The following is a 27365-nucleotide window of genomic DNA, read 5'->3' on the forward strand; positions in this document are numbered from 1 at the left end:
GCTTCAGTAAACGTGCGCCAGGATCTAATATCAAGTCGAAGAGGGAGCTATCCGTCGTAGGCCTCGCGCGGCGAACAGCGGAAGACTCGCCAAGGGGAGACGGGCCGCGTCGGCCATGAACGTCTCAACGTAGTGCGGGACCGTGCGGTGGTCCAGGGGCCCAGAGGAGTCCAAACTCACTCGCTATCAATAAAGTTTTTCTGTCTGTCTGTGTCGGCCGATACGACTGCCCGCGCTGCAGATGCTCCAACCGCCGCCGTCTGCTTGGTCGTCGTCGCGGCCTCCAGACGGCGCGTCTTGTGCTCGTCTCATTGGTTGCGACCGGTGTGCTGGCCGTGCGGGTACGAGTCGAATATATAAACGCGAGGGGGCAACCGAGGGCAATCCGCTTGCCCTCGGTTACTGCACCTGTGCCCTCGCAGGCGAATTCGCACGAGCAGTACTTGTAATCGGCGACCACCTATGAATTCAGTAAAATCTTCGTTCACAAAATAGATACGATATAGCTTCCGAAAGAGACGCCAATATTGAAAGAATTGCGCATTCGCCGTGACGTTAAGGAAAAGAGCAAAGCTTGTTGGTTGTGCCTACGGCGGTGTGTTTTCTGCTGCAATTTTAGTTTGTCGGCGACTGTAGTCAGGTGAACTGGCCGAACAACAAACTCTCCTGCGCTGCAGTTTGTGCAGTCTTGCAACCAAGATTCGTGGGGTCTAGTAGCTATAGAGAAACACAGGGGCTACGAAAACGCTATAAGTAGGAGTTTCGTTTTAAATTTGGCCACTGAGGTCCACACGAAGCTCCAGTACACTATTTCCTTACTTCTAAATGCATCAACAAGACCTCAGATGAACAGTGGTGTGGAACCGTGCCGTTCTTCAGGTTTCCCTACCCAACGCCTAAACGGCCTCTCTATACCGTTGGTCGCGTGGCGGGCTATCGGTTGCGCAGTTGGTCTACTGAGTAATCTCGAAACATGCACAAACGGCAGATGAAAGGCATGGTTCATAGTGGAACGTGACGACTCTTATGGATGGTTTATTAATGATCGGCAGAACTCGATTACACCTCGAATTTTTATCGTTGGTGGCGTCGCCTCTCGTTCCTTTGAGCTCCTCCAACGGGAAACGAACTTCTCCTTTCGCACGGCCCTTCAAGCTATAATAGGGATCTCTGTACCTCGTACCTCGCACAACCTTGAACTTCAGTTTTCACAGAGCCCCTATGATGTTTGGAAGAGGCATTAAAAGGCGGACTCATGCGGAACTCACATGCTCCCTGTCCTCTTGTTCGGGACTGCGGGAAAGTATACGGAATCAGAGCCCACTTAGATATACGCCTCCAGTCTTGCGACCTTCGAATATTTCTGGCACAAACATTTGCTCAATTTGCTAAAGCACCGCAAAAAAGGATGCCGCACCTTTCGCCCTACAAAAGTCGGAAAAAAAAAAGCACCCGGCTTTTTGCCTCACCTGGCATAGCAGACGAAATGGTTTCAATCTCTGTTCCCGTTTGAACTCTTCCGAGATGCCACTACCGGAAGCTCCGATTTACTCACAATGGCGAAGCGAATCCTTCCTTACGCTCTCTTCTCTCTTCCTTTGTTCGTTCTTTGAGATGAATGCGCATGTAGCGCGTGCACAGTCGCTGCCTTCTGCAACCGATTCTCTCGGCCAGACGACCAGATGCTGCGTCACGGCTGAAGCAGACGGCTCGCCGGGCAACGCCCGATGGGAGCAGACGGTCCATCATTGCCACGCCGGTTGCGATAACGGGGAGTGACAAGACTTTTTAAAAAAGAAAGAAAAAAAAACAAATTGAAAAGAAACTAATCATGTTAAACCTCGCCGTCATCCGTAGTCTCATCTTCAGGTTTTGTGGAAGGCTTCGTTTTGCTGAGAAACTCGTGGCGCAATTGATATTTAACCGTTCTTTGGAGAGCGCTGTCAAATCGCTCTGACGGTCGTGTAAGAGCACGCTTATCTCCGCGACATTTTTTTTTTTTATTTTGCTAAACAACCTTTGAAGCTTCGCAAAAGTCTTCGGAAATGACCAAACGGATGTGCCACCAGTCTCTCCACACATCGAGATCGGGTCGAGCGTGCCCTGTTGCAACAGTGACGGCGCACGATCTGGCGCGGTTAAAGTGACGCAGGAAAATTCACCGACGATTAAGATACTCCCTAATGATGCTAAATTTGAGCACAGTTCTTTACGTATTTTCATTTCGCAATATAATGAGGTCGGCGATCGTTGAAAATCTTATCTGTAGGCCAAGCGCGTCGGCTTTTATACATGACTCGTCGAAGGTTCCAGCGTAATAACTGGTGCCCCCGCGACTTCCAGAAAGTACTAAGCGATTCGCATCGCGCATACAGTCAGATTATACAATACAATCGCAAACCATGACAATACAAACAAGCGCAAACGAGACCAAACCAAGCTGACCAAACAAGCACGAGCGAGACTTGACGCGAAGAGACGAAACGAGCGGTCCGCCTCAGAACACATACGAATTCGCATCGATCGGTCGGGTGGGTCCGCATGACACCAGTTTGCCGTGCGCACGTCATTAAAGGGGCCGCTCTCATTGGTCTCCGCCATTCGCGGCTCACGTCTTTCATCTCCAGCTCCGCGTTCGCTCTTTCATCTTTCGCTGTGCTCGTTTGCGTGGTTACGCCGCCAACGCCGCCGACGCAGACACTCATGGCAGGAACGTGCGCCTAGGAGATTTTAAGGTTCACTGGCCCGAGCCTGTTGCATCGGCAGAGCACGAGACAATAACTTTATCTCGACGAGTACGTGGACGCGTTCGCGGTGTAGCTGCATATGTAGCTTCTCGCAGCGGCAACGTTTGGGGCGAGACACCAGTTCTGCAAATACTTGACGTCCACACATGCATACAAATCAGAGGTTGAAACTGAGCCGGGATGCTACTCTGGCGTGCCATTTTGGAGATTGAGAAATTCGGCCGTATTGTCAAATTCCGCAATGGCGGTATTTTAAACCAGTCAAAGAGGCTGTATAGCAGAGCTTCCGGCCAATCAGAGCGGACAATACGGCAAACTTCGAGAATGTGGCGGAATTCGACAACATCCGGAATAGCACCTAGGGTCATCATATTGTGGCAGCGCCGACTCAATGCGGCCATATGAAGTCTGGAAAGAAAGAACGCAAGCTCGACAATTCCACCCTGTGATGAGGAACCAAAAGTGGCGCGACCTCCTTACTGTCAGTTCGACGACCATGCAGTCAACGTGGCTGCAGTGAGTGGTTCCAAAGCGTCGCCGTGAGTCAGCGTGTTGTGTGGCGGCAAAAGCGCGAGCCCTCCTCCTCTTCCACCACTTACGGCCTCGCCTCGGCGTGTGCACGCATGCGTTCGCACACACACACAAACTGCACACAGAGAGGCAGAAAAACAGAGAGAGAGGCCCAGGCTTCGAAGCCCGCGGCGGAAGACTGAAGAGCAGCGCCAAGTCACCTTTGCGCGCGCCTGCCCGATGGGAACGTCAAAACATCGCAGTGTATACCTGCCGCGCCTGCAGAGGAACCTCGTCCTCCTCCTCCTCCTCCCGCCGCCACTCTTGTTTCGACATGCGCGCTTCGAAGAAGGGTCCGTCGATAATGGGCGAAGGCAGCGTCTTCGCCGTGAGCGGGACTTGGCACTCGGCTGCATTCGGGGGGGGGGGGGGGGGGGGGGAATTGAGTGCACCACGCTTGAACGGCCCTCGGCAGAGAGAGCCATGCACGGGCACTCGGTGGAACTGCTGCTATACTTCGCCGATGCCCGCCTATAGCTGGCGAGGTCGAGGGTCCGGCTTCAAGGCCGCGCATTTCGAAGGGGTCGAAACGCAAAATACGCTCGTGTTCTTAGATTTAGGTGAAGAACGCCAGGCATGGCGCTCTTCGGCCGTACCTGGACCTTGCCCCAATAAACTATATTAACAAATCAACCAATCAATCAATCGGAACACCCAGGTGGCGAGTGAGTGAGTGAGTGAAACAACTTTATTTTGTCCACTATAGACGTAAGTAAACTCCACGCCACCTGGCTAGGCCCACTCGGGGACCATCAGGTGGAACCTGACGGCCCTGTCGCTAGCCCTCTGGACTGCCAGGATTTGAGAGGTCTGATCTTGGGCCCTAATTAGCTTCATCATTTCCTCTTGAGTGAAAGGGGGACCGACAGAGGCGCAGCCCCACAGGACATGTTCGAAGTCCGCATAATCACCACACAGAGGGCAGTCCGGGCTTGGGAACCGTTCGGGGTACATTGTGTGCAGCGCCGCGGGGCTCGGGTAAGTGCTTGTTTGCAGAAGTCTGAGGTGGTCAAAAATTTATCCGGAGCACTTCCGCACGGCGTCTGTCATAATCCGCGGTGCCAATTCGGAACCTTAAATCCTACCATTCGGCTTAATTCGCTTGTACGTGTTCAACCTTGTCCTGATCGCATTCGGAAACGCTAATTCTTCCTAGAACTCGTACATTATACAGGATCTCATTTCGTCCTGTTAGTTGCGCCCTTGGTTTGCGCCACGGGAAACGTTCGCGATTAAGGACGAAATCGTGAACGTTTCCCGTGGAATGTGCGAAGGGGCGTCAGACACCAAGGGCTAAGCGCGAAGCAGAGACGGTAACAGTGAGCGTAATCACGCTCAGCAAGAGACCCGCGTTGTGCCGCATTGTTCCACCTATGGCAAAAACATTCGCCAGCTGCGAATACGAACAAAGCGCGTGTCGTTGTCCGAGCAATATTACCCGCCGTGGTTGCTGTGTGACTACGGTGTTGGGCTGCTGAGCACGAGGTCGCGGGATCGAATCCCGGCCACGGCGGCCGCATTTCGATGGGGGCGAAATGCGAAAACACCTGTGGTACTTATATTTTAGGTGCGCGTTAAAGAACCCCGGGTGGTCGAAATTTCCGGAGTCGTCCACTACGGCGTGCCTCATAATCAGAAAGAGGTTTTTGCACGTAAAACCCCGCAATTTAATTTTAATTTTTTTGTCCGAGCAAATTCTTTTTTTTTTCCTCTCTGAGGGTTTATCCATGCAACAACGCGGTACTGTGGTCCCGCGCCCTTCCCGACCTCGGGGTCGACCTCGCTTTCGATTCAGGCCTTGCTTGTGCAGCTATTCACGATGTACTGCAGCTGCTCTGCGCACATGTGCGCAGAGCACTCGGCGCGCGCGCCGAGCCTTTCCTACAGAGCTGTCGTGCGAGGCAAACTGCCACCTGTCTGCGTTATATCGGTCTACGTAGTAGAACAGTTCGTTATATGGAGGTATGGGGAAACGGGGTGAGGAGTTACATTAAAGTACGAATATGTCTTTCGAGAAATAAAAAAAAAAGGCATTCTGGGGCTTTACGCACCAAAACCAAAATGACTCTTATGACTCTTATGAGGCACATCGTAGTGAGGAACTACTGATCGATTTTGACCACCCGAGAGATTAATTTTGACCAGCTGTACCTGCCTGAGTACATGAACCTTTGTGCATATTTCAGCAGCATCCAGATGCGGCCGCCACGTAGTCGGGATCGAAACAGCGACCTTGGGCACAGCAGCGCAACGCCTTATAGCGACTTGACTATATACTGCAGCAGGTCTCGAGAAATGCGAGAAACGCGATAGATATAACGAAGAAAAAAATCTATATATATATATATATTTTTTATTCTGAAACACGGACGACCGAAAGCTCTACACTATATGCTTCTCGTACTTAACGAGGAAATGACGTCACTGAGTTTTCCAGGACATATCCGCACGGCCAATCGAAGGCGATGCCCAAAATCTAACGAATACTGCGTCTAACAGCCATTACGATAAAATGCCACTCGTCTAGAAGACGAAATCGCAGTCGCAGGATGTTAAAACGGCCATCGGTGCTGTATGTTTGGTGCATTATGATGGTCTATAAGGCGTTGCTGAATCCTCCAAGCCCGACCTACAACTCCGATTGTTCGCGTTATCTCACTCGTCATTTTGGCTATTTCGGCCCCAACCATTCTTTCTTAATTTTGATGACCGCCTGACCTTGTTAAAATATGCATCGCATCGATCTTACAGCTAAAAAATTTTAGTGGGCCTAGCCAGGTGACGTTGAGTTTGCTCGCGTCTATTGTGGACCAAATACAGTTGTTTCACTCACTCACTCACTCACTCACTCACTCACTCACTCACTCACTCACTCACTCACTCACTCACTCACTCACTCACTCACTCACTCACTCACTCACTCACTCACTCACTCACTCACTCACTCACTCACTCACACTAGCCTTAATTACGCATTCCTCCTCGTACGCCGTCCGATTAGTAGTCTTTTGTCCCTACTCCGCGGTAACTTCGCCACCCGTACATATTTCATTGCGTTGGGCTGTACGGTATACAGGAAGAATCGCGCCCGCGCTGCTCCCAGCTTCGGCAATGCTGCACGGAACTAGAGAGAGACGAATATCGGAGCGGGAGCCCATTAGCGCGTCCAGACCTCGCTCCTTTGAAGCCGCGTTATTCCGTCGCATCTGCGAAGAAGAAGAAAAAGCGGCGGCATCGTGACGGCTGGCATTACGGGCAGCCTCCATGACAGGACCTGTCAGTCGCGGGCGAGCCTTGTAGCTAGCACTCTGCCGTATATAACCGCTGCAGAGGCCCTGCGTCTTGACTGCGAGAGAAGAGCGGCTAGAGTTTCGAAATGTTCGCGAGGGCACTTTAGCCGAGGTTCCTGACAGGAGCCCAGTTTTGAAACACGGAGAGCAACGAACAAAGCGTGCGGCCGTCGCGATGGCTCGGCAGCACGAGGGAGGTCAACGCTCGATTTAAACCGGACGAGATTGTCCACGTGGCACTCCTTGCGAGCGATACAGCGTGTGGCACGTTCTGGACAGTCGTTAGACCAGCCAGTGCTGACCCAGCATACATGGGGGCCCACATGTGTCGTTTTTTCGACCATGCTGCGACGCCCATTCCGAGTCTCGTGTAAGACCAGGCATGGGCCATGTGAATTTCGACGTGCGGTGTTTCGGAAGCCTTACACTGAATGCTTCCCTATAGCACCGCATCGCAATCGGGCGTTGGCCGTGAGCGTCTGAGCATTACGTGTAACCCATTCAACATTATAAGAACTACTCGCCGACATATGTAACATATATACACCGAAGTGTCCAACTTGCATTAATTCAACGCGCGCTGCTGTTCTACTCGGTTCATACGTGTATTTATTGAAGTACCGAAAGATACACAGCACGACTGCAACCAGACGGAACAAGTGCGAGTCCTTCCTTGGCGCTTGTCCTTGATGTCGTGTTGTCTTTTTTCTTGCCAAACATTTGTCTAGGCGAGAACCGGAACTCAGGAGGAAGTATCGCGTTCTTGCGTGATTGCCCCGAACATATATCTGTCTGTCACCTTCCACATCGTGTTCCCTGTTGGACTGCTAACCTCAAGGAACTAAACGCAGTGTGTTGACTAGGCACTGGTGGATGGCGTACGCGGCCCTATTCATCGTTCTCGACATTAGACGTATACGCACCACCTACCAGCCGACCCTATAGCCCCATATTCTGCTTTCCGCGCGCCCTTCTGTGAAACCCTGACGTCTTTGTTTTCCCCTTTCCCATTCCCCCAGTGTAGGGTAGCCAACCGGACTTTTTCTGGTTAACCTCCCTGCCTTCTGCTTTTCCCTTTCCTCCTCCTCCGTGAGACCCGCAATGTAGAAGTCTTAGCGACATCTATCCTTCCGTTTACCTGCCTCGTGACGCCTCTGCTTACATCGCGGCGAACTTTTTCGGGAGCGGCGCAGGGTAACATGGTCTTCAGCCTTCGAGACAACCGATTTGGCGCATTGTGGTTCGGTGACAAAAGAGTTTCGGACTCTCTACACGCGGCGACGAGACGCTGTTGCGCAGCCGGCGGGGTATATGCGCAGCCATTAGTGAGGCCGAGCCAAGGCCTCACGGGAGAACCACAGAGGGAGCGTCGCGAGGAGACGGATGCGCGCAGCCGAGGCACGGAGGGAGGAGTCGTGTGACCGTGTCGCAGCCCCGTTCACTGTTTAGTGAGCGCGCGCGCACCCTACAGACACAAAGGCGTCGCCGCGTGGTGTGCACGACCAAGCGGGGCTTCAGAAAATAGCGCGGCTATTTCCAGAGACGGCGAAGAGAGCCGCGCCCGCTCGCCTCCCCCATGGTTCCCCATCTTGTCTTTCTCCGTTTTTATCTCCGGCCGACTGACGCGCAGGAGAAGGGCGCGGCGCACACGCACACACCACCGTCTGGTGCATGCGTGCACGAGCTGGCCCGCATATCGCGTCGGCCTCCGAAGTCCACGCGCGACGCACGGCCTTCGATATGTAATGATCACTTCGTAGGATACGTGCTGTGATTAGCGCGATCTCCATACTGAAACCTCGGAGATCGACACGGAATCTTATGCAGGGTGCAGTACACCAGGACGGGAGCGGGTGAACGCACGCAAGCAAGAGCGCTGTCCGCGTGCATGTGTTCGTCTGTCCCTGTCTTGTGCACCCCGCGCATAAGATTATGTGTCGCAACGAACTTGCCCAGATTAAGCTACATCTGCTCGGAGAAGGAACGTCGATGGCACGCTGTGTGATAAGTATGGTATGCTCACAGAACGATTCATTATCGTCGGTTCATTGCGCGAACCCATGGAGTGTGCCCTGAATAGAAAGTCACAGTAAGGGTTAACGTTCAGTCGAGCTAGATCGATAGAACATTCGCCTATATAGCACTCTGTCATCGTTTTCTCTGTGCCAGTGTGCGTCTTGGTCACGGAGTAAGACATATAGGAGGTGAAACTCCCGTCAGCGCGAGCGAGCGCGGGCGACCAGATAAAGTCACAATTGTTGCATGCGCCGACGCTACCCTATGCAGTGGCGGCACCATGCGGCGCGTCGTAGAAGCAGCAGCGGAAAAAAAAAAAAGCAGCGCCCGGCGCTCACTCCGGCGGCACCCGCTCAAAGCAGACGACAAGCAGACGACACGGGTGTTTGCTTCAGCGGGCACGCCGTAACCGAACTGCGTAGGTGCGCGCACTCAAGAAAACTGTTTTGTTGTGTGCCCATCAAAAAAAGCAACACGTGTGGCAAACTTCCGCTAATCTTCCTCTTATCGCCAAGCAGCTAGGGCAACTAGTTTTCGCGAGTCTTATAAAAAAGAAAAGGAACGGAAACACATGCACGGCGGCATCCTTCCTAAGCGCACCCCTGTGAGCACTAGAGCGAGAAAGAAGCGGTCGCCCTTTGAGCGATTAGGAACGAGATAGCCATCAGTTTCGCAAGCGCAAAAAGCCGAAAACCGCCCGCCACGGAGCAAGATAGCCCTGGCTACAACCAGAAGCTACGTATCATTTTATAGCTGTCATGGAGAACGCGTTTTATTTTTTACTGTGCTCAAATGGCTGAGGCGTAGCAGCAGTTGCTCTTCGGGCTACAAGCGTTAAAGAAGCGCGCGAGAGTTCCCTCAGTAGAAGCAGAGTAAAAAAAAAAAAAATGCAAGGACTCTGGTAGAAGTCAGGCGCGCGCGGCCGAACGGGAGCAACACTCGACCGGTTGCCCTGGCAACCGAAACAGCGGTAATTTCTTCCCATGCCGCCAGGTGCCGCCAGCATGAAAATATATCCGCGGGCTTGTGACCTTTTCTGGTCGCCGCAAACAGCGGAGTTTCCACTCCTATATTTCTTGCTCCGTGGTCTTGGTTGAGCAGGAAGTTGCCACCACATGCTCTGCGCCTCAATTAGAACCACCCGCACCAAAGGGACGAGTTGACGTAATCATCGCGTGACCTTCAATCTATAATGTGCCGCTTTCTGTGAATCAACCAGTACTGATGTCATATGAGAGGTATGCTTAGTCCAAAATGGTTGGCACCACACCGATGTTCCGTTTTCGTCAACTTCTCGCTCGCAAAAGCTGTGCTGTCGCTACGAATGACGATTTCGGTATTATAAATTAATATTTCAATCTGGCCAGACTCAATTTTCTTTCTTTAGTGTCCCTATGAAGGCTTCGAAGGTGAGCGTCTCGCGGCAAGAGTCGATGACGCGAACCACGTACAGGTGATGCTGAGAGTACTCTCAATAGCAGGAGAATTTGCCGTACTCTTGCGGATCCACGTGCTTTAGGAAGCAACGGCGCTGTATATATGGCAGAACAGCATTCAGACTGCAAAAAGGGGCTGGCCCAGACGTGTGGAGAATGTGTCAGTATGAAACGCCGAAACGACAATAACGACGACAGGCGTACCGTGACCGATTTCAACTTCCAGAAGCGTCTTTATCATATGTACAAGTTAAACGGTTTCCGTCCGATGAAACTGAGTCGAAAGTAAGCGCTGCTCTTGTTTCTGTGCTATTCCTCGTGACCTCGTCTGGTTCGTGCTTCTAATCCCGCGTCACTGGTGAAATGTCCTGCTCCAAGATTCTTCCGTCGTCAATCGCACGGCATATTGAGGCAAGCGATATAGTATGTAGCTTTCCTGGGTGCAGAATATTTCGAACTGTTAACAAGAAGACGGCAATGAGTCGTGATCAGCTGTTTGCACCGTACGCCGCTCTATTCTATTCAGGGTCAAGAGCCCACAGCTGTTAAAAATAGCATGCTCACGTGGACGCTCGCAAATTCCTTAGCACTTGGAGCTTGAAGTACTAAAGCGCCAAACAGACGACACAAGAAGAGACGCGGACGAGCGCTCGTCCGTGTCTCTTCTTGTGTCGTCTGTTTGGCGCTTTAGTACTTCAGTAACATGCACCAACTAGCCCAACAAAAAATTCCACTTTGAGCTTAGTGATGTTCTCATCATTGATCATCATATACAGTATGTCTCTGTTTCCTCGTTCATACGCAGGCAACTTCGACGGGGACTACATTTGGATCTACAAGACGGGCGTGGTGCTGTGGATCATCTTCGGCTTGGGCTACCTGGCCATGATCCTCAACTACATATCGCGCGCCATGCGTTGCAAGCAGATCAGGCGAGTGGAGGACCGCCTGTCGGCCAGCTTCAGCAGCACGCAGCACAAATTCGGCCAGCGCCTGGACGAGATACACAGGCTCCTGCAGGAGTTTGCTTCCAAGGTAGGACTTCCCTTCCTCCCTATCGCCCATTTTATTATCGGGATGCGCGCATCAGTGAGATAAGAGGTACGCTGCTTAGGAGTGTACACCTTGAACCACGCGCCGGAGGAAAGCACGAAACAGAAAGGAGTTGGGACACAGGTGGACTCCGGTAGTAGCTCCGTATGGTGCGACCGCGCGGGTCCTATATCTTGAAAGCGATCTGCGATGGGGACGAAGCGCACCGAGTGCTGATAGCTTCGTGTGCGCTGTGTTTTCACCGCTTAGTTCGCGCTGAAGCGAGACGTAGCGCGAAGGTCAATTCGCTCGCTACTGCTGCCGTGCTTCCTCACTCCAGCGTTTTGACATCGAGTTTCCGCGTTCATCGAGTGACATGCGTTCATGTTTGCTTGTGCGCGCGTGACACCATGCTTGTTAACTTAGTTAGTAAGCAAATGTTTATGAGTTGATAAGGCCGATAAAACCACTGTATACTTACTTCGTATATATAGTTCTCTACTAATTTGCCATCACATTCGATCCTTCGCCTTATGGGCGAAACTACGACTTTTTTCTAAAGAATCTCTGGTGCAAGTTTTCGTTTTGTGTAAGGTTTCGGTAAATACACTCAGTATAACTTAAGCTGCAAAACGTAGTTTTCAAATTTGATATCGCCACCCATCATTTTTTGCCCTGAACAAAGCGCGCGACACGACTTGGTGGCACAGTGACCACCTGGGCAAAGTTGCATCATGAAATAACGACGAGTATTCTAATAAGCTCTCGAGAGCGACACACGTTCTGAAGTTGGCAAGTGGCGCTAGCGTTCAAGAGAGACAGAGAGTGAAAAAAAGACGAGAGGAGAGGGTAAAGAAGTCAACCAGACGAGAGCGTCCGGTTTGCTGCCTATACACCTGGTGCAAGGGACCAACGCTCAGTGTGTAGATTCCGTCCTCATACACGTGCACTGTCCTCTCTCCCTGTTCAATTCCTCACCCCTTCCCTTCGCACCACTGCCGACCGCCGTTCAGGTGTCAACAGATGTAGGTATATATATACACGGTGCGGTTATCAGTAATTTCCCCATACTTTCCTTCCATAGCGAAACAATTGAGCGACCAGCGATAAACTAACGTTGAGCCTCGGGGCCCGTGCAGCAGAAGTCCCACCGCAAGTCCATCTGGCGGGGCAAGTCCGGCGACAAGCAGCTGACCGACGGCGGCGGGGGCGGCGTCGACGACGACATGAGCGCGGACAGCCTGTGCGGCGGCTCGGACAAGAACCACAACACGCGCGACGACCAGATCCAGCGGCTGCTCACGCTCGTCGAGACGCTCAAGGAGGAGAGCACGCAGAACCTGTGCCGCACCCGGCAGCTCATCGAGACGCACAACCTGCGGCTGCAGATGGAGGCGCCGTACCACCTGCGCGAGGAGCTGCTGCCGCCCGCCGCCCACCACCACCACCACCGGGCCGAGGGGGGCCTGCCCCGGGGCGAGGCGGCGCCCTCGAGGAGGCACAGCCTGCCCGTTCTCAACACCGAGGGGGGCCTCCTCCACGGTCCCGGAGGGACCGGGGGAGGTGGGGGCTTTCTCGCCGTCCCCAAGGACTACCTTCACGTGAGTCTATGGCTTTGTGGTGGCCGGCAGAATAGCCGCGGACATGCTTGCTACAAATTCAAACATCCACAACGCATGTTTTGACCTGTGGTACTTAAAAAAATTGCGCTAATGGGGTCAGGCATAAATATTTCATAATTATATTTCCCAAAAAATGATTGTTAAAGCTACAAGTGCTCTTCTCTGTATAGCCCTACTGTAGGTCATGCCGTATTTGAAATTGAACTAGACAGGCTTACGGGGGCCCTTGGAAGAATTCTTAACACTTTGCATGAAGCCTTCATTTCTGCATGGCTCGTACTTTTGCACCTAAACGTTACGTGTGCCCGCGTACCTGTGCGCTTCCTTATCGTCTGCCTTCCTTGTCGCTGTTCGCACAGATCTTATCAGCCTTCAGTCTGCGTACCCGAATATCTCGCGCTATATTGCAAGTGCTAGTGATTTGATTGCAATACTATTCAACCCAAGTCGAACGCAGTGCTTAACGCGACTTTCCCGCGTCCATTGCCGAGAGAGACACGGTTTTAATTTTAAAACTGGCTTCCCCCCCCCCCCAACTCGACTTGACTACACGAAGGGTTTTCTCATTCGGCCTTCGCTTCATTTCCTCATAACCTCTGCAGGTGAAGAGCTCCGGTGGCCACAAGAACCGCAGTCACCTGGAGTTCCCCACGAACTTCTTCGCGCCCCGTGCGTCGATTCCGCTGTGCAACGGCCGCCTCTCGCACAGAGACTCGTACGACGGTGACGTGTACGACGTCGAAATAGCCGTGACAAAGCCAATGGTGACCTTCGACCTGGACAGCTTGGACAGCACCACCATATGACCGGCCGCCCACACAAGCCGCGTCATCACCCCTGAGGAGCGCGAGGACGCGAGGAGGAACGCGTGGCAGACGACGGCGCAGCAGACGACGGCGCGTCGCCTCGGGAGGAAGTTTCAGCCGATGCGGTTTGTGGTGTCTTGAAGCGGGAAGATGACAGTGCTGGACCGGCGACCTGTCACGTGTCACCATTTGGCGACCCCATGCCAGCGAAACCAATATTAGCAGTGATTGCCGCGCGCTAAGAGAAAACAATAGTTACCTGTTAGTGCCCCTTGCGCGCGTTGCTGTTCTAGGCAATATTTGGCAGCTGCAATGTCCGAACACATTTTCAGTACGTGTCTGTACTCACAATACTTCTTGGCACGGTCTGTGGCGGGCTGTGCAATTGAAGCGCAGGGTAAGCATTTTGAAACCTTCGTATTGCGAAGAGGCCAGCTTTGAAGCTGTGTCGATTCTACAGAAGTGGGGCGACGGAGGTAGCATCGCCCGACCACATGGCCTTGCGTCAGTTGAGACAGTTGTGCAACGATGCCGCGTGTCGAACCCCTCAGTTGACAAGTCAGGTTGAATGTGGAAACATCCGATCGCGAAAAAAGTGGAGGATATACGAGTGCTCGCGTACGCATCTGTAAATGAAACTATACGCGCGGATCTTCAGATCTCGTCTTTCCAGCTCGGCCACAACGTCGCTGGAATGAAACGCTCCAAGGAAGGGAATCGTGGGAAGCTGGTGCTACAGATTTGTGCGTGTGTGTGTGCTACAGACTCCCGTATTACGACCTACGTGTGCGTGTACCAAGGGAACAGCTTAGACTGCCCCATGTGAATGCTGTACAGCGACGGTGTGATAAATTTGCACGCGGACAAATTTGAAAATCAGTGTTCGAGCTGTGAATCGGTAACTCGTTCTTTCGCTCTCAAGGCTGTACGAACGCGCGTGTATTCATAGCGTTCGCGCTTAAGCCAACTCAAGCCAATAAGCAGGATGTGCATCTATTCCCCGCTATTTCGCTATACTAACGGAAGGACAAGAAGCGGTCTCCGGAAGTGGGTCGAGTCTGCATGGAAGCCCTCAAGTTGTGCTGTGATTTGAACAAACGTAGCGTGCAGTGAACAGATCTCCGCGTCGATCACCAGGACATGTCTACAGCGGGCCTGCGACGTTTCTCCCGGGGCCTTCTGGTGTGCTGACAATATATACGCGAGAACACAAATAATGTGTCAGCCGTGAGCGCAGTGGGCCTTGGATGGCCCTCAGCGCACACCTTTCTTGTGAAAGTGAGGACAGCTTCGGCGGGGACATAGCCTGTATGTTGGTCAGTGTGCGAAGTGAACTTACACGTGCATTTCGTGCGCATGCGCACGTGCTTGCTGTGATGTGTGAAATTGTGGTGCTCCAGAGCGGAACTGCAAAGTTCGGCTGGGACACAGAAGGTTATGTCTTGGTTTTGAGGCCGCGATGCTGCCTATGAACAACAAAGAGCTTCAGAGCTTCCCCAGTGCTTTTAGCACGCGTTTCGCGTAGCTACATACCTAACACATGTTCGCGACGCATGAGTAGAGGTTTTGGCTTAACTATAAGCCATTTAATTAGTACATACACCTGTAGGAAGGCGCTTAGCTTGTACCGAACACATGATGACGGGTTACGATCACAAATCGAAGATTTAGGGCTCTTCGCGTAGTAAAGCACGTTGTCATCTTACGCAAAGTTTTAGAGATGCACGTACATTTATCACAGCGATGGGGGTTGGCTCCAGCAAATGCGCAAAGTATTTTTTGCTCTTATTTGTTAAATGGTGTCTCGATGAACTCGTATACACGAGATTCGGGGACTCTAGGAACTTGTGTGCGACGGCTTGTCCCAACTACAGTTATCCCAAGTCGTATACGGCTACGACGTTTTGCTGTCAGTTGAACTAGGACGGCCGGCCGTCATCGTCAAGCCTGTAACGTAACCGGTCATGAAGGTATATATGGAGTGTTTCGTATATTCGCGATGAGATTTACTCCTTTACTCCTCAAAAATAGTGCCTCGTGTGCCAGGTGCCCACTTCGCGAAATGTACGCGCGTTATGTTAGGTTGTGAAATAGGCAATCCTTTTTAACTATTACACAGGACGAACCATGATGATAACACAACACTGGTCTTGCCTTAACCGCGTTTATCGGGTGCTTGAAAAGGGTGCCCCGAATCACACTTTCCCTACCGTTTATCCTCTTTATTTCATTTTTCCTCGCGATTTAAGCGTTACCGTGCCACTGAGCCGCCACGAGGTAGGCGAAGAACACACATTACACGTGTACATAGACATCATTTTTCTATTCCTATGGCAACGCAGTTTTATAAGGCTACGGTTGTAGGATGCCTTTCTTTTTGTGTAGGAATGTGTACTATACAAGATTGTTTTTGTTTTTTATATAACAACTGTTGTAAATATTTCGCTTTCCTATAGCTCCTTAGTGAAACACAAAGTCGCAGGGAAAAACATGAAGGAGGCGGTTTGTGTGCATTGAGTTGTTGCTTTGTACCGGTCCCGTTGTTGATGCTGATACGAAAGGCAACGACCGTGTTCATCCGTGTACAGTGTGTGCTTTTTTTGTGCGTGTGGTGCCGTCTATAGTATTTGAAAGAGAAAGACGCCGACTAAACTAGAAAGGAGTGCCGCCGACTAATGCACTCGGTCCGGGGCTCTCATGATAGCGCTGCCTAATTGCTGCCGCAATAGAAATCTTACCACTATTGTGGTTTTGGCTTTGTGGTATATGCCATTACGTAGGCACATTCCGGAAAGAGAGAGAGAGAGCGCGAGCTGTAGGACCACGGAAAGACGAAACAACAGAGGCGCTGACTGTCAAATGGCGATTTTTTATAGCTATAGCGTTAAGAGGAAGCTTTAGCTCGGGCCCAACTCCGACGCGGCCTTTTCAAGTACATGTAAAACGCAAAAACGCTTTTCTGAGATAACCACTGCTCTGATTTTAATTAAATGTGTTGTACTTGAGAGAGAAAGTTCAATTCTAGGGGCTGTTGGTAGCGGAATTTCGATTTAGGATTTTAATTTTGTCACAAATTTTCGAAAATTCGGAAGTTAAAAAATATGGAAGCGCCTAACTTACAAATTAATAATTCTGCATCAAGAGCAGATATCGCGATTCTGTAAACAGCATCTATTAGATCATTCAAAGCGGATAAATTCGATACGCCAACTTATATCTTACGTGAATTCGTTACGTTGTCCGCAAAAGTTGTATTTCCATATTACAAATTTTTTCTAGAATCATGTGTAACACATCAATTTCGTCCTCTTGAGTTTACTATTAGATGCAATTCACAGAATTTCGGTATCATTTTTCATTGCTGAGTTACGGAGTTGTAAACTTGATAGTTTCGTTTTCAGGAAGTCTGCGATTTTTGTCAGTTTTTAATAAAAAAGTTGGCTATCTAAATGACAAATTTGAAACCAACAGTCACTAGATATTAAGCTTTTCTTTTAAATGCAACAAACCTTGTCAAATATAGTGCAGTGGCTGCAGAGAAAAACAATTTCTCCTTTTGCATGATTTTAAATAGGAACACCAGAACTAAAGTTCCTTCTTAAGGGCTCCGTGTGGCAGGAAATTAGGTGTAGGCGTCAGCATCGGCGGAGTTGTCCGTGAGCGAAAATTTCCGTATATACTTAAGTATACGTAATACCACGCCTTTGCTATATGACATGCGGTATATGCGAGTTATACTGCCACACCATTCTATCACTAAAGTTGCTCATGCATACCTTGTCTTACATCCTCGACAAAGTTCTTCCTCGGAATTCTGCTAATGACAACCCACAACAAAATGTCATAAAACACCGACAGCGTATGCCTTTTACGTTAAATTTTTTCAGACTTAAATATCGAAAGTGCGAAACAATAACAGAAACCTGAAAATTATGTAATTTGTTTGGCGCGGCTGTGCAATACCTCCTGGATCGGCCCACGCAAGAGGCCGCGTTTCTACCAGAAAGTTCGCCTTCGTGCATAGCGTTCGCCGCCAGCATTTCCCGGTAAGCATTACGGTTACATAAGCAGCAGTTGCCGGGAAGCGTGAGTAGCAGTCAGGGATCTTTGAATGCTATCGCGTTCGCTTCTTAAAGGTGAAGCGTAAGCGTTCTCCAACTTTTTTTTTTTTTTCATAGGGAAGACACATCTGTTAGATACGGGGAAGGTATTAAAATATAGTTGAGGTCAGATCCGTATGTCATCAAAGGCGTATCGTCAAAGGCCAGCTGGTGCACGTGGAAGCTCCGTATTTAATTACACACGCCTCCCAAATCCCCCGTGCGTGATCACAGTATTTTCCCGATGACACGCAAATTCCGACGTTGGCTATATATCTCTTTAATACTTTCTCGCCGTTTCGTAGATATACAAGTCTTTCTTATGAATAAACCGCGCATTGGCAGTCGGTATCTGCGTTGTTTCGCCTTTCTATATGGCCCTGCAGCTGGCGCTATTTAGGATTGTTGCTTATCCAACTAGGCCAACTTCGCACCATTGTACATAGAGGTGTTCAGTGTCAGCGCAGCTAGCGCATGGCCCAGCCTAGAAATTAAAGCCAAGCAAGAAGTATTATGGATAGTAACATTGACGCATAGGAATAACAGGGCATGAAATACAGCGCTGTGTTACAAACAGTGGTCGAACAAGGAACGTCACTGCATTCAACATTTTAAAAAGGCACCAAGATGGCGTGACATCGCGACAGTAACCTCGTGTGCGCTTGTATTGTTATTCCTCTGCGTCCAAGTGTACCGGTTGCGCTACACGGAACGCCTCAAGTGCGACGGCGCATGCACGAATTTGGAAATGACAGACACCCTGTAGTGTTGTACAGGTGCGGACAAAAGTCATTGAAACGCGGGAGTTGTGGCCAAAACGCCTCTATAGCAGCCTCGATCGACCTTCTTCCATTCTAGACAGTCACACTGACGGCTGATCGCTGTATAGCTCCAAGGTCGACGCACAGCACTGTAGTAAGCACGTCATTCAAGAGGATGCGTGTTTCTTTCGTGTGCCACAGCTTTTCTCAGCTTCTCAAAGTGCGGACTTTGCTGTTCTTGTTGTTTTTTACCTTTCTCTCGACACGCATATGTCTCAAATGCCAACAGACTACAAGTTTGTCAGTGATTAAGTGCAAAGCTAAGCGGGTGATTCAAACATGGCAGTCAATCGGCGGATATATACAATGGGGAGCAGGTAATGTTTGGAGAAATGTATTCGAATACGCGGCGGTGACTCAAGTGAATTGTGATGGGAATCCTGTGCGAATCTTCGTTTGTACACCTCTTAGCTTGAGCCTCGACAAATGCGTCCTCTTATCCCCTGCACCACGTTTGTGCAGAAGTCTCTAAGCTTCGAACTTGTTGCGATACACGTCGCGGAATGCAACGCTTCCACTACACCGCGCGTTGTTGCTGATCTTCCGGGTTGTAACAGCGCGATTTCATGGCGCTATGTAGAAAAAGAATACAAACGCAACGAATAATCCAGACATAGATGATGTAGTGCCACCCACCAAGCCAGGAAACTTGACGGTACAAACGATCTCAAAGAAACGGCGCCTTATTGTTACGACGGTGTGATCTGTGTGTGCCTGTGTGTGTGTGTGTGCGTCGTATGCAATTACATACATAAAAGCTGGTATATGTAAAGCGTTGTGCTTACACTTGTTGTGCACTTTACCCGCTCCGCTGTAAATAAAATATCATTTTAACCCTGTTACCAACGGACTTACGCTGCGTGTTATTTCGATCGCCGGCCCAGTGACATTCAAGCTTCACCTGGGATATATAGAAGCAAGAAAACGTGGAGAGAAAAAAGGTAATTACACGTCTCCTAGTTTTTATGCACACAAGAGTCATGGTGAGGCAGTAGTGCTACTTGAAAATTATCAATAAAATGGTTTACGTATATTAGTCATCTATATACACAGCGCACCTCACTGTAGTCATTGTCATAGCTTTACTATGTGTTTTACGCATCTATACAGTGATCAGTTTTAGGCCTCTATATAGCCACATTGCATCTACTTACCGCAATTCTTCAATCTATCGATCGCTCAATACTATTTCATGGCGCTCTTCGGCCAAATCTGACCCTTGCGCCATAAAACACTATAGATCATCGTCATCATCATCAGCAGCAGCAGCAGAAGCATCCTAGTTTTGTGTTAGCTCGGAAAAGGACGGGGGATAACGCGCCCCACGAGACGAGGGGGGGGGGAGGTTTGACCTATGGCCTCGACAATGTTCGGTTTTAAACAGGACACTAAAGACACGATGGAACACTGCGCTGCAAAGCAATACTTTCGACACGGACGTAAAGAACTATAAGACATTAGAGCACAGCGCTTCATGCGTGTCTGATCTCATAGTTACTTACGACATGTCGACGGTATTGATTCGCAGAGCAGTGTTCGATCACGTCACAGAACCAACTGGTCCACTACAACACATTATTACACCAAAGAGAAAAATACCCTGAGGTGCATTAGTATACAGTAGACCGCCAATGATTTGACTCCGGTTAATTTGATTATTCGGTTAATTCGATCCAGACAAAGTCCCGGTCAGCGCTAGACTCAAGATTTCGTTCTTTCTATCCTTAAATTGGCCTTCGCCAGATAATTCAAACTTGACCAGTAAGCACGCACGAGTCTGCCCCTATGCTGACACGGATAGCGACCCCTTTAGTCCGTATCGGCGGAGCTTAAAGGAAAGTGATTGTCGAAAACGCCAATTTTCGGGCCGCCCTAGCAGGATTATCAAGTGACAACCGAAGCTCACAGTCTGATTACGCTATTTACCCGATTCTAATGCGTGGCTTTCTTTTTTTTTTGGGGGGGGGGGGGGTGGATATTGGGCCGAAAGTATCCTGCGCGGTGCAGAGGAACTGGAAACCAAAACCGCCTTCGCGGTGTTCGTATGCTTTGCCGCACAACACAACTGTATTGCGGTAAAGCCATTCTTAAAAAAAATTGTGATGGGCAGCCTATGTGCAACACATCGAAAGTTGGCAATTTTTCTTGCTAAAAAAATGGGTGCGTGTTACGTTTCTGCGTTGTTTAGGAGCTTTACTGTTATTCCTACGTTAGTTTTCTACTTCGGATACACGGAAGCTGAGCGCGCGTTTGATTGGGGGGCGTGTCAGAATACGGCATATACTGCCAAATGAATCGGAGATGTGCCCTGGCATTTTTTTCCTGCATCTTGTTTATTTCCACCCACCGGATAATTTCGTCGCAAAACGCAACGACCAAGGACGAGTGCTAAAGCCACCTTGAAGTTTCCGAACCACTTCGCCGTGACGTCATGAATTTTGACGGCGAGCTGCTCGACTCTAGGTAATTCTTTACAGGTTAAGATGAACTACATTGTATTCCAAATTGGTCAAAACTGAACATATAAAGCGAGTTTCAATAACATTTACGGAGCCAAGTACAACGGCACAAGTACGAAAAGGTATTCTTATAACAGTGACGTCACGCTGGCGTACCATCACTGGGGTTCCGACGCGAAATTTAAAAAAGAAATGAGGTAGGACGCCCCTTCCTCCCTATCGCCCATTTTATTATCAGGGTGCGCGCAACAGTGAAATACGAGGTACGCTGCTTAGGAGTATACCTTGAACGACGCGCCAGAGGAAAGCGCGAGACAGAAGGAGTTGGGACACAGGTGGACTCCGGTAGTCGCTCCCTATGGCGTGACCGCGCGGGTCCTACTTGAAAGCAATCTGCGATGGGGACAAAGTGCGGGGAGTGCTGATGGCTTCTTGTGCGCTGTGTTTTCGCCGCTTAGTTCACACTGAAGCGAGATGTAGCGCGAAGGTCGATTCGCTCACTGCTGCTGCCGTGCTTCCTCCCTCCAGGGTGTTGACAGCGAGTGTGCGCAGTTATCCAGCGAGATGTTTTTATGTTTGCTTGTGTGCGCGTGACACCATGCTTGTTAGTTTAGTAAGTAAGCAAATGTTTACAAGTCGATACGGCCGATAAAACTACTAGCCTTATGTTTAACAAAACGCTCTTTTATGTATTTAAGCAGAAACTTAACTGAAATGCCCATGTATTTCATCCCACACTTTGGGAAGTATTAGCTAGAAACTGGTGTCCTTCTGGATATTCAAGTGCATACGTCTTGCAAACTCACCGGATACACTTTGTAAATCGCAATGTATGTACCGGAAAGCAAATGGTTAAAAAGGTAATTAGTACGTTTTCGTTAATTATTTGAATGTGTCTCGATTTATCATGGTAGTGATGTCCACGTGTTCGACTAATCCAGCTCAAGGACAAGATTTATGCTATCTCCTACAGGTGAGTAGAAAAAATTCAGGAAAGCTTAAAAATTATCACGGCCGTATGGCCAAAACAGCATCAGGAGCGCCCGCAGCAGCAGCCACTGTCAGCAAGGCCTTCGCAAGATAAGCATCGCTTTAAAATATTTTTATTTGAACAGCTAAATAGCGACATGCTAAGAAATGCAAAAGAGACTCACTCTCATTAGAAAAATAACATAAAGCAGACGAAGCCAGCTGCACCGTGTCAGGCAGAAGTTGAGTGAAGGAAATTGGCAACGCAATCTCTCAAACGAGACTTCAAACTTCCTTGTGAGGGTGTACCATTCCAATTAAATTTAACATGCACAAATTCAGAAGAGGACAATAAAGATTCGGAAAGTTTAACACGAAGCAAATTTCCTAAACTTCCAGCTGCCTGTTACGCACACCGATGTTCGTGAAACAGGGATAACGGGATCCTCATGAAATGCCACCGCGAGTGCCATCTGCAGATTCGATTAGGAAAATGAACGAAATGTGAATTACTTGGGATGAAAGAATAAAATTATCAAGAGGTTTGCTACCTTAGGCCTGGATGGCGAAGAACGAGACGAACAACCTGTTTAAATTACCGATGAGAACAAAAATCAAGGTGATTTGCGCACTGCTGGAACGACCGCCAATAATCCAGCCTGAATGGAAAGCCGAAGCCAGCTGCACTTTCGGATCAAATAAGTTGTTTGCGTCTAATCTATGCAGACCAAGGCATAAACGTAACGGGTTTCGTCCTAGAAGGAGATGGATTTGAGCATGAAACATGAACTGCGTATCTATTTAAAGCATTTTATTTGCCACTACAACATCCGGGAAATTTATACATTTCTTGTATTTTTGCGGTTGCATGTTATAAAATAAGATCAAAACTTATCAATCCTGCTGCAAAAACTTTCCGCGAATCCAAAAACCGAGCCCCTCTGCAGCGCCCAACAGCGCCGAACACGCTAAAGAATCTTGCGCAAACCACGACGCGAACGTGTCCTCCGAGCTTTCGTAATGCGCGAGGTAATCTCTGAGGTCATTGCGCGTGAAAGTGTAGATGCGTGGATGCTTAGCGCCACCTCGTAACGAACACTAAAGATTAAAGAACCTTTTACGCTGCAAGATCTTATGTGAAATGCTTACCTTTTCGTGTTAGCGACGTTCAAGAAACACTTTTGCACTACATCATGAGCGCAATGCAAGAGAAAAACACTTTTTTATAGCGCGCATAAGCAACAAAATTCAAAGTAGCGACGGTGTCAAACGTGGAGTGCAGGGCATGACACTTTAAGATGAAGAAACTCGCACGTTTTAAAAGGCGAACGGTAGACGCAACGACATTATCCAGAACTCTGGTCATTGCTTCAAATCCGTGTCGAACGAAAATTGCCCGTTAGTTTTCGTTACTCCAACGCGCGGGAGATGGCGACACGGTGCCGGCACTTCCTCGCCCTCTCCGTTGCGCAACGCCGTCTGCAAGAGTGACCGCCGGCGGCAGCCTTAGCGTCAATGTATGCGTAGAGCGCGAAGCTAAACGTCAAAAAAAACACCGCGAAAGCGATAACAAAAACAGCGGGTCGCGGCGAACCACGTGTTGCGTGGAATCGTTTCGCGAGTGCCTCGTTTTCGTGTACCGCGAGACGCGCCCAGTGGACAGCCCCTAGCGGGACACTGAAGGAATATCTCCGGCATCGTACGTATGCACGGCCGCATGACTGCGTAACCGCAATTGCCTACTTAATATCTGCGCCAGAGAGGAGCGCCAGTGGCATTCTTTTTCCATTCCTCTTTCTCGCTCGCGCGTATTTGACTCGCGAATCGGTCGACCGAGCGAACAGGAAGTCGCGCGCTACGCAACTCCCTCTGGGGTCGTTTCCTTCGAGCGCCCGTCGAGCAGACGAATTATTTCGGATTGAGCCGCCGGGGAAAGCAAACAAGTGTGAAAAAAAAAATAAGAAAGAAGGAGGTACGTCGAGGAAATAAGAGACACGCGACCACGGCGGCGGCGACGGCGTTGTCATCTTAACAACATCGGGTCGAGGAAAGAAAATAGCAAGAAGTTCGCAACAAGTATAAACACGCTATCCTCCGGCCGCGGCGCCGCGAAACTCGATAATTGGGTCGCATGGCTGGCAGCTGCGTCGAGTAGCGTTGCGGCGTGTAGCGCACCGAACGCGTCGTCGACGGATATCGGCGTGCAACCTGCTGCACGTTTGGTGGAGTCCGTACAGCGTGTGTGTGTGTGTTGCAAAGCGTGACGGACGTCGTCGACTCGTCGCCGGCGCGCATCGTGCGTCGAAAAAAAAGCCGGATACGTGAGGAAAGAAAACACAAACGGGGGGAAAAAGAAAGAGAGAGAGAGAGAAGCTGGCGTTACGAGACAAGCATGGTCCGCCGCCGCTGCCGCTACACGATCCGCGGTCTCTTGAGCAACTTCTGAAGCACGAACGACGACGAAGATCCACCGCCACAACGACGACGCCAGCGCCGGATCGCGCCCGATAGTAAGCCGCCCGTCGCGAACCTCTCTTTATTTTCTTTCTCAAGCGTCACCGAGCGAGCGCTGGAAGACGCCAGCCAAGTACCGTTGTTTGTGTTTCCGACGCGAACCCCTTCGACAGCGCGACACGGTGTGTCACTCTCGACGACGTCCGCGTGCGAGTGCCGGCGTGTGTGCGGTTCAGTTTCTGCAGAAGAGCGTTCGGGGAGGTCGTCGTCTGCACAGCTCGCGGACGCCCGTTGGACTAGCGCCTCTTCGTTGCGTGCTACGACGGTTCTGGAGTGCCAGCTTCGACCGAGAGATGTGACAGCGGCCTCGGTGTCGGGCGTGGCTCGTGCGTGAGCGGGAGTGTGTGCGCGTGTGTGGGTGCGTGCGTGTGGTGTTTCGGGGGCAGTGCACCGTAAGCCCCGAGGTGGACCGAGTGCGCCCCGCGCGCGCCATGGAGCCGGACCGGCGAAGCAACGGAGGCGGCGATAGCGGCGGCGAGGCCTCGCCGACGTCGTCGCTCCGGCGCGGCGGCGGCCGTACCCGCTCGCGCAGCTTCAACAACAGCGGCGGCACTTCGGCCAGCCCATCCCGGAAAGAGGACTGCGGCAGCGGATCGCGCGCTCGCGTCGCCTGCGCGACCACCAAGAAGGCGTACTCGCTCGAGTCCATCCAGCGTTGCAAGCGCTGGCGACCCTGCCAGTTGCTGCGCGAGGTGTTCGCCAAGACGCCGCTGCTGTTCGGCGCGCGGCGTCACCAGCCGCACAAGGCGACGACGACCACGTCCCCGATGACTCCGGCGTCGGAGAGCGCGACGCTGTCGTCCGAAGACAGCGGCCACGCCGAGTCGCCCGTGTCCCTGGTGTCGGTGGTGATCGAGACGCCGCCTTCGCCTCCCGGCGGGGGTCAGTGCCCGCCGCCCAAGTCGCGGCGCTCGTGCAGCGCCGACTCGGCTGTGGATTTCGACACGAGTGACGAGGCGCTCCTAATGTCGCCGCTCAGTGGTGGTGACGGTGGATGTGGTGGTGGTGGTGATGCCAACGGAAGCATCGTTCTCGTGGACAGCGCGACCGTCCAGCGGCACTGCAGTGTCCTGGTCGACGGCGGCGCCGTCGTGGTCGACGGCAACTCGCTGCACCAGCCCCCTCAGCACCACCTGCACCGCACCAGCCTCCCGGGCGACCGGGCCAAGCGGCCGCTGTCCCAGTGCCTGTCGCTGTCGTGCCCCGTGCTAAACACGCCCAGCGTCGTGGTGAGCGACTTCAGCAGCTGCGACGTGTCGCCCGAGATCATCGAGGAGGTGGACGCGGACCACTCGTCGGGGTGCGAAGCCCGCGACTACCTGTCCCTGGGCGCACGCTCGTGCAGCTCGTGCTCCCTCTCGTCGACCATATCCAGCGCCTCGTGGGACGACGACGCGTCGCAGAGCGACGTCAGCGAGGCCGGCTCGGCGTGCTCGTCCAAGGTGAGTGACACCGCCGCGTCTCCGTGTCGTCTTTGCAGTGCTCTGCGCTTTTGTTTCGAGTCGCGCCCGTCACGTGTTCGCGACCGTGCGCAAGAACGGCGCGGACGGTGCGACGTCTGCAGAGGCCTGTCTTCAGTGGTGGACCTACGGGTGGACGGCGAGAAGCACGAACTCACCAAACGGGCAGCCATGAGCGTATCGTACGCTGGAACTGTTCGTCTCGGTCACCTTTCCAGGCAACTGCGTCTTTCGGGTTCTAGTACACATCTATAGCCCGCGGTACACGCAAGGCGACAGTTTGTTCGCTCTGTTCGCAAGTGCCTGGTAGTTTTAAGAAGGGGCGCACTTATTTCTAGCTTTCTGCGAAATTCTTCTCATTTTTCGTGCGGTTAGGTGGAGTAAAACGCAATAAACATCACGGCGCCAGGACGTGGCGCGTCGTGCTGTCGACCTTTCCTCTGTCCCCTGCTTAGGCGTCTTGCTGTCTCTCGAAACTTGGCGAATTTTGGCCCCTTCTGTGGCCGCACTTTGCGAACCTTGGCCGTGGTCTGCGCCAGCGGACATAAGTTTGGCGCGCACGCATTTATTGAAAGCCGGCCTGACAGGGGTCTGAGTACGGCCGGGCAAGTTGGTCTTACATCTTGTTAAACAGAGCGAAACCAAAGGACTCAAGAAAAAAGAACAGGGTAATTAAGGGGGAAGGGCGTAAGCAGTGGCTTGAGTGCACCCCCCTTTAACTGCGTCCTTTGTCTAGCTTCGTGCTATCGGGATGACCGGGCTTGCGCTGGCTGTTCTACGTGCTCAGGTTGCATAGTCGTACGTCATATAGATCCAAATACTCGCATTATATTCGCAGCCTGGTCTCTTCGTGTTATAACCTATAACTTCACTATACAAGAGTCGCGCCTGGGAAATTATTTAGGTTTCTGGATGGACACGTTCATCAGTTTGTTTTCGTCGTTATACCGATGCACTTTTGCACGGCAGCGAGCATGAAGGTGAGAAACGTAGACAAAGAGAAACGGGGCGAACAAGAAACTCGTTTACTGTGTATCTCTCCGGTTCAACCTCTGCTTGCATGTGTCGGTGTAAGGATGGCGGTTTCGATTCGGTTGTGGTATTTGAGGTTGACTCGCAGTTCGCACTATGTACAAGGCAGCTGAGGCCATAGCCGTCGCTTCCTTGAGCCTTTTTCGCCAGCAGCTGCGACGTTTTGACGTCCAGGGCCGCTGTTATCTGGCTTCGTGATAATGTGCCACTGGAGTGGAAACCACACAGCTGGAGTCGCGAGCACGTGATCGTACTAAAGGACGTGTGCACCTGCGTCACGTGTCCCTTCGCGTCACTCATTTCGCTCATTTTCGAGCGCGGTCTCTAGCGGTATGCAGATGACGCCTCCTGCATTCCAGTCATAAGGTCCCCAGAATTGTTTTTTTTTTTTTAATCTAAGGGCCCTGTTGAATCATAGGGAGCCCACATACACTCTTAAAAATGTTTACGCCCTTCTGGGTTGTTTGCTTTTCCCATGGGTAACATCCTTA

General features: G+C 51.0%; 2 protein-coding genes across 2 annotated transcripts in view; both read left to right on the plus strand.

Annotated features, from left to right (window-relative positions):
• LOC139047707 (open rectifier potassium channel protein 1-like) overlaps positions 1-19282 on the plus strand; it is a 127531-nt gene extending 108249 nt beyond the window's left edge. The window contains exons 5-7 of the mRNA XM_070521658.1: positions 10865-11094; positions 12231-12692; positions 13316-19282. Of these exons, the coding sequence (XP_070377759.1) occupies positions 10865-11094; positions 12231-12692; positions 13316-13519 (896 nt within the window). The 3' untranslated portion in view covers positions 13520-19282. The remainder of the gene's footprint in view (positions 1-10864; positions 11095-12230; positions 12693-13315) is intronic.
• A 4931-nt stretch (positions 19283-24213) lies between these two features.
• The window catches only part of LOC139047708 (inositol-trisphosphate 3-kinase A-like), a 284440-nt gene continuing 281288 nt past the window's right edge, over positions 24214-27365 (plus strand). Inside the window, exon 1 of the mRNA XM_070521659.1 lies at positions 24214-25824. Within this exon, the coding sequence (XP_070377760.1) occupies positions 24814-25824 (1011 nt within the window). The 5' untranslated portion in view covers positions 24214-24813. The remainder of the gene's footprint in view (positions 25825-27365) is intronic.

The sequence above is a fragment of the Dermacentor albipictus genome, chromosome 7, assembly GCF_038994185.2.
Source record: "Dermacentor albipictus isolate Rhodes 1998 colony chromosome 7, USDA_Dalb.pri_finalv2, whole genome shotgun sequence".
NCBI lineage: Eukaryota > Metazoa > Arthropoda > Arachnida > Ixodida > Ixodidae > Dermacentor > Dermacentor albipictus.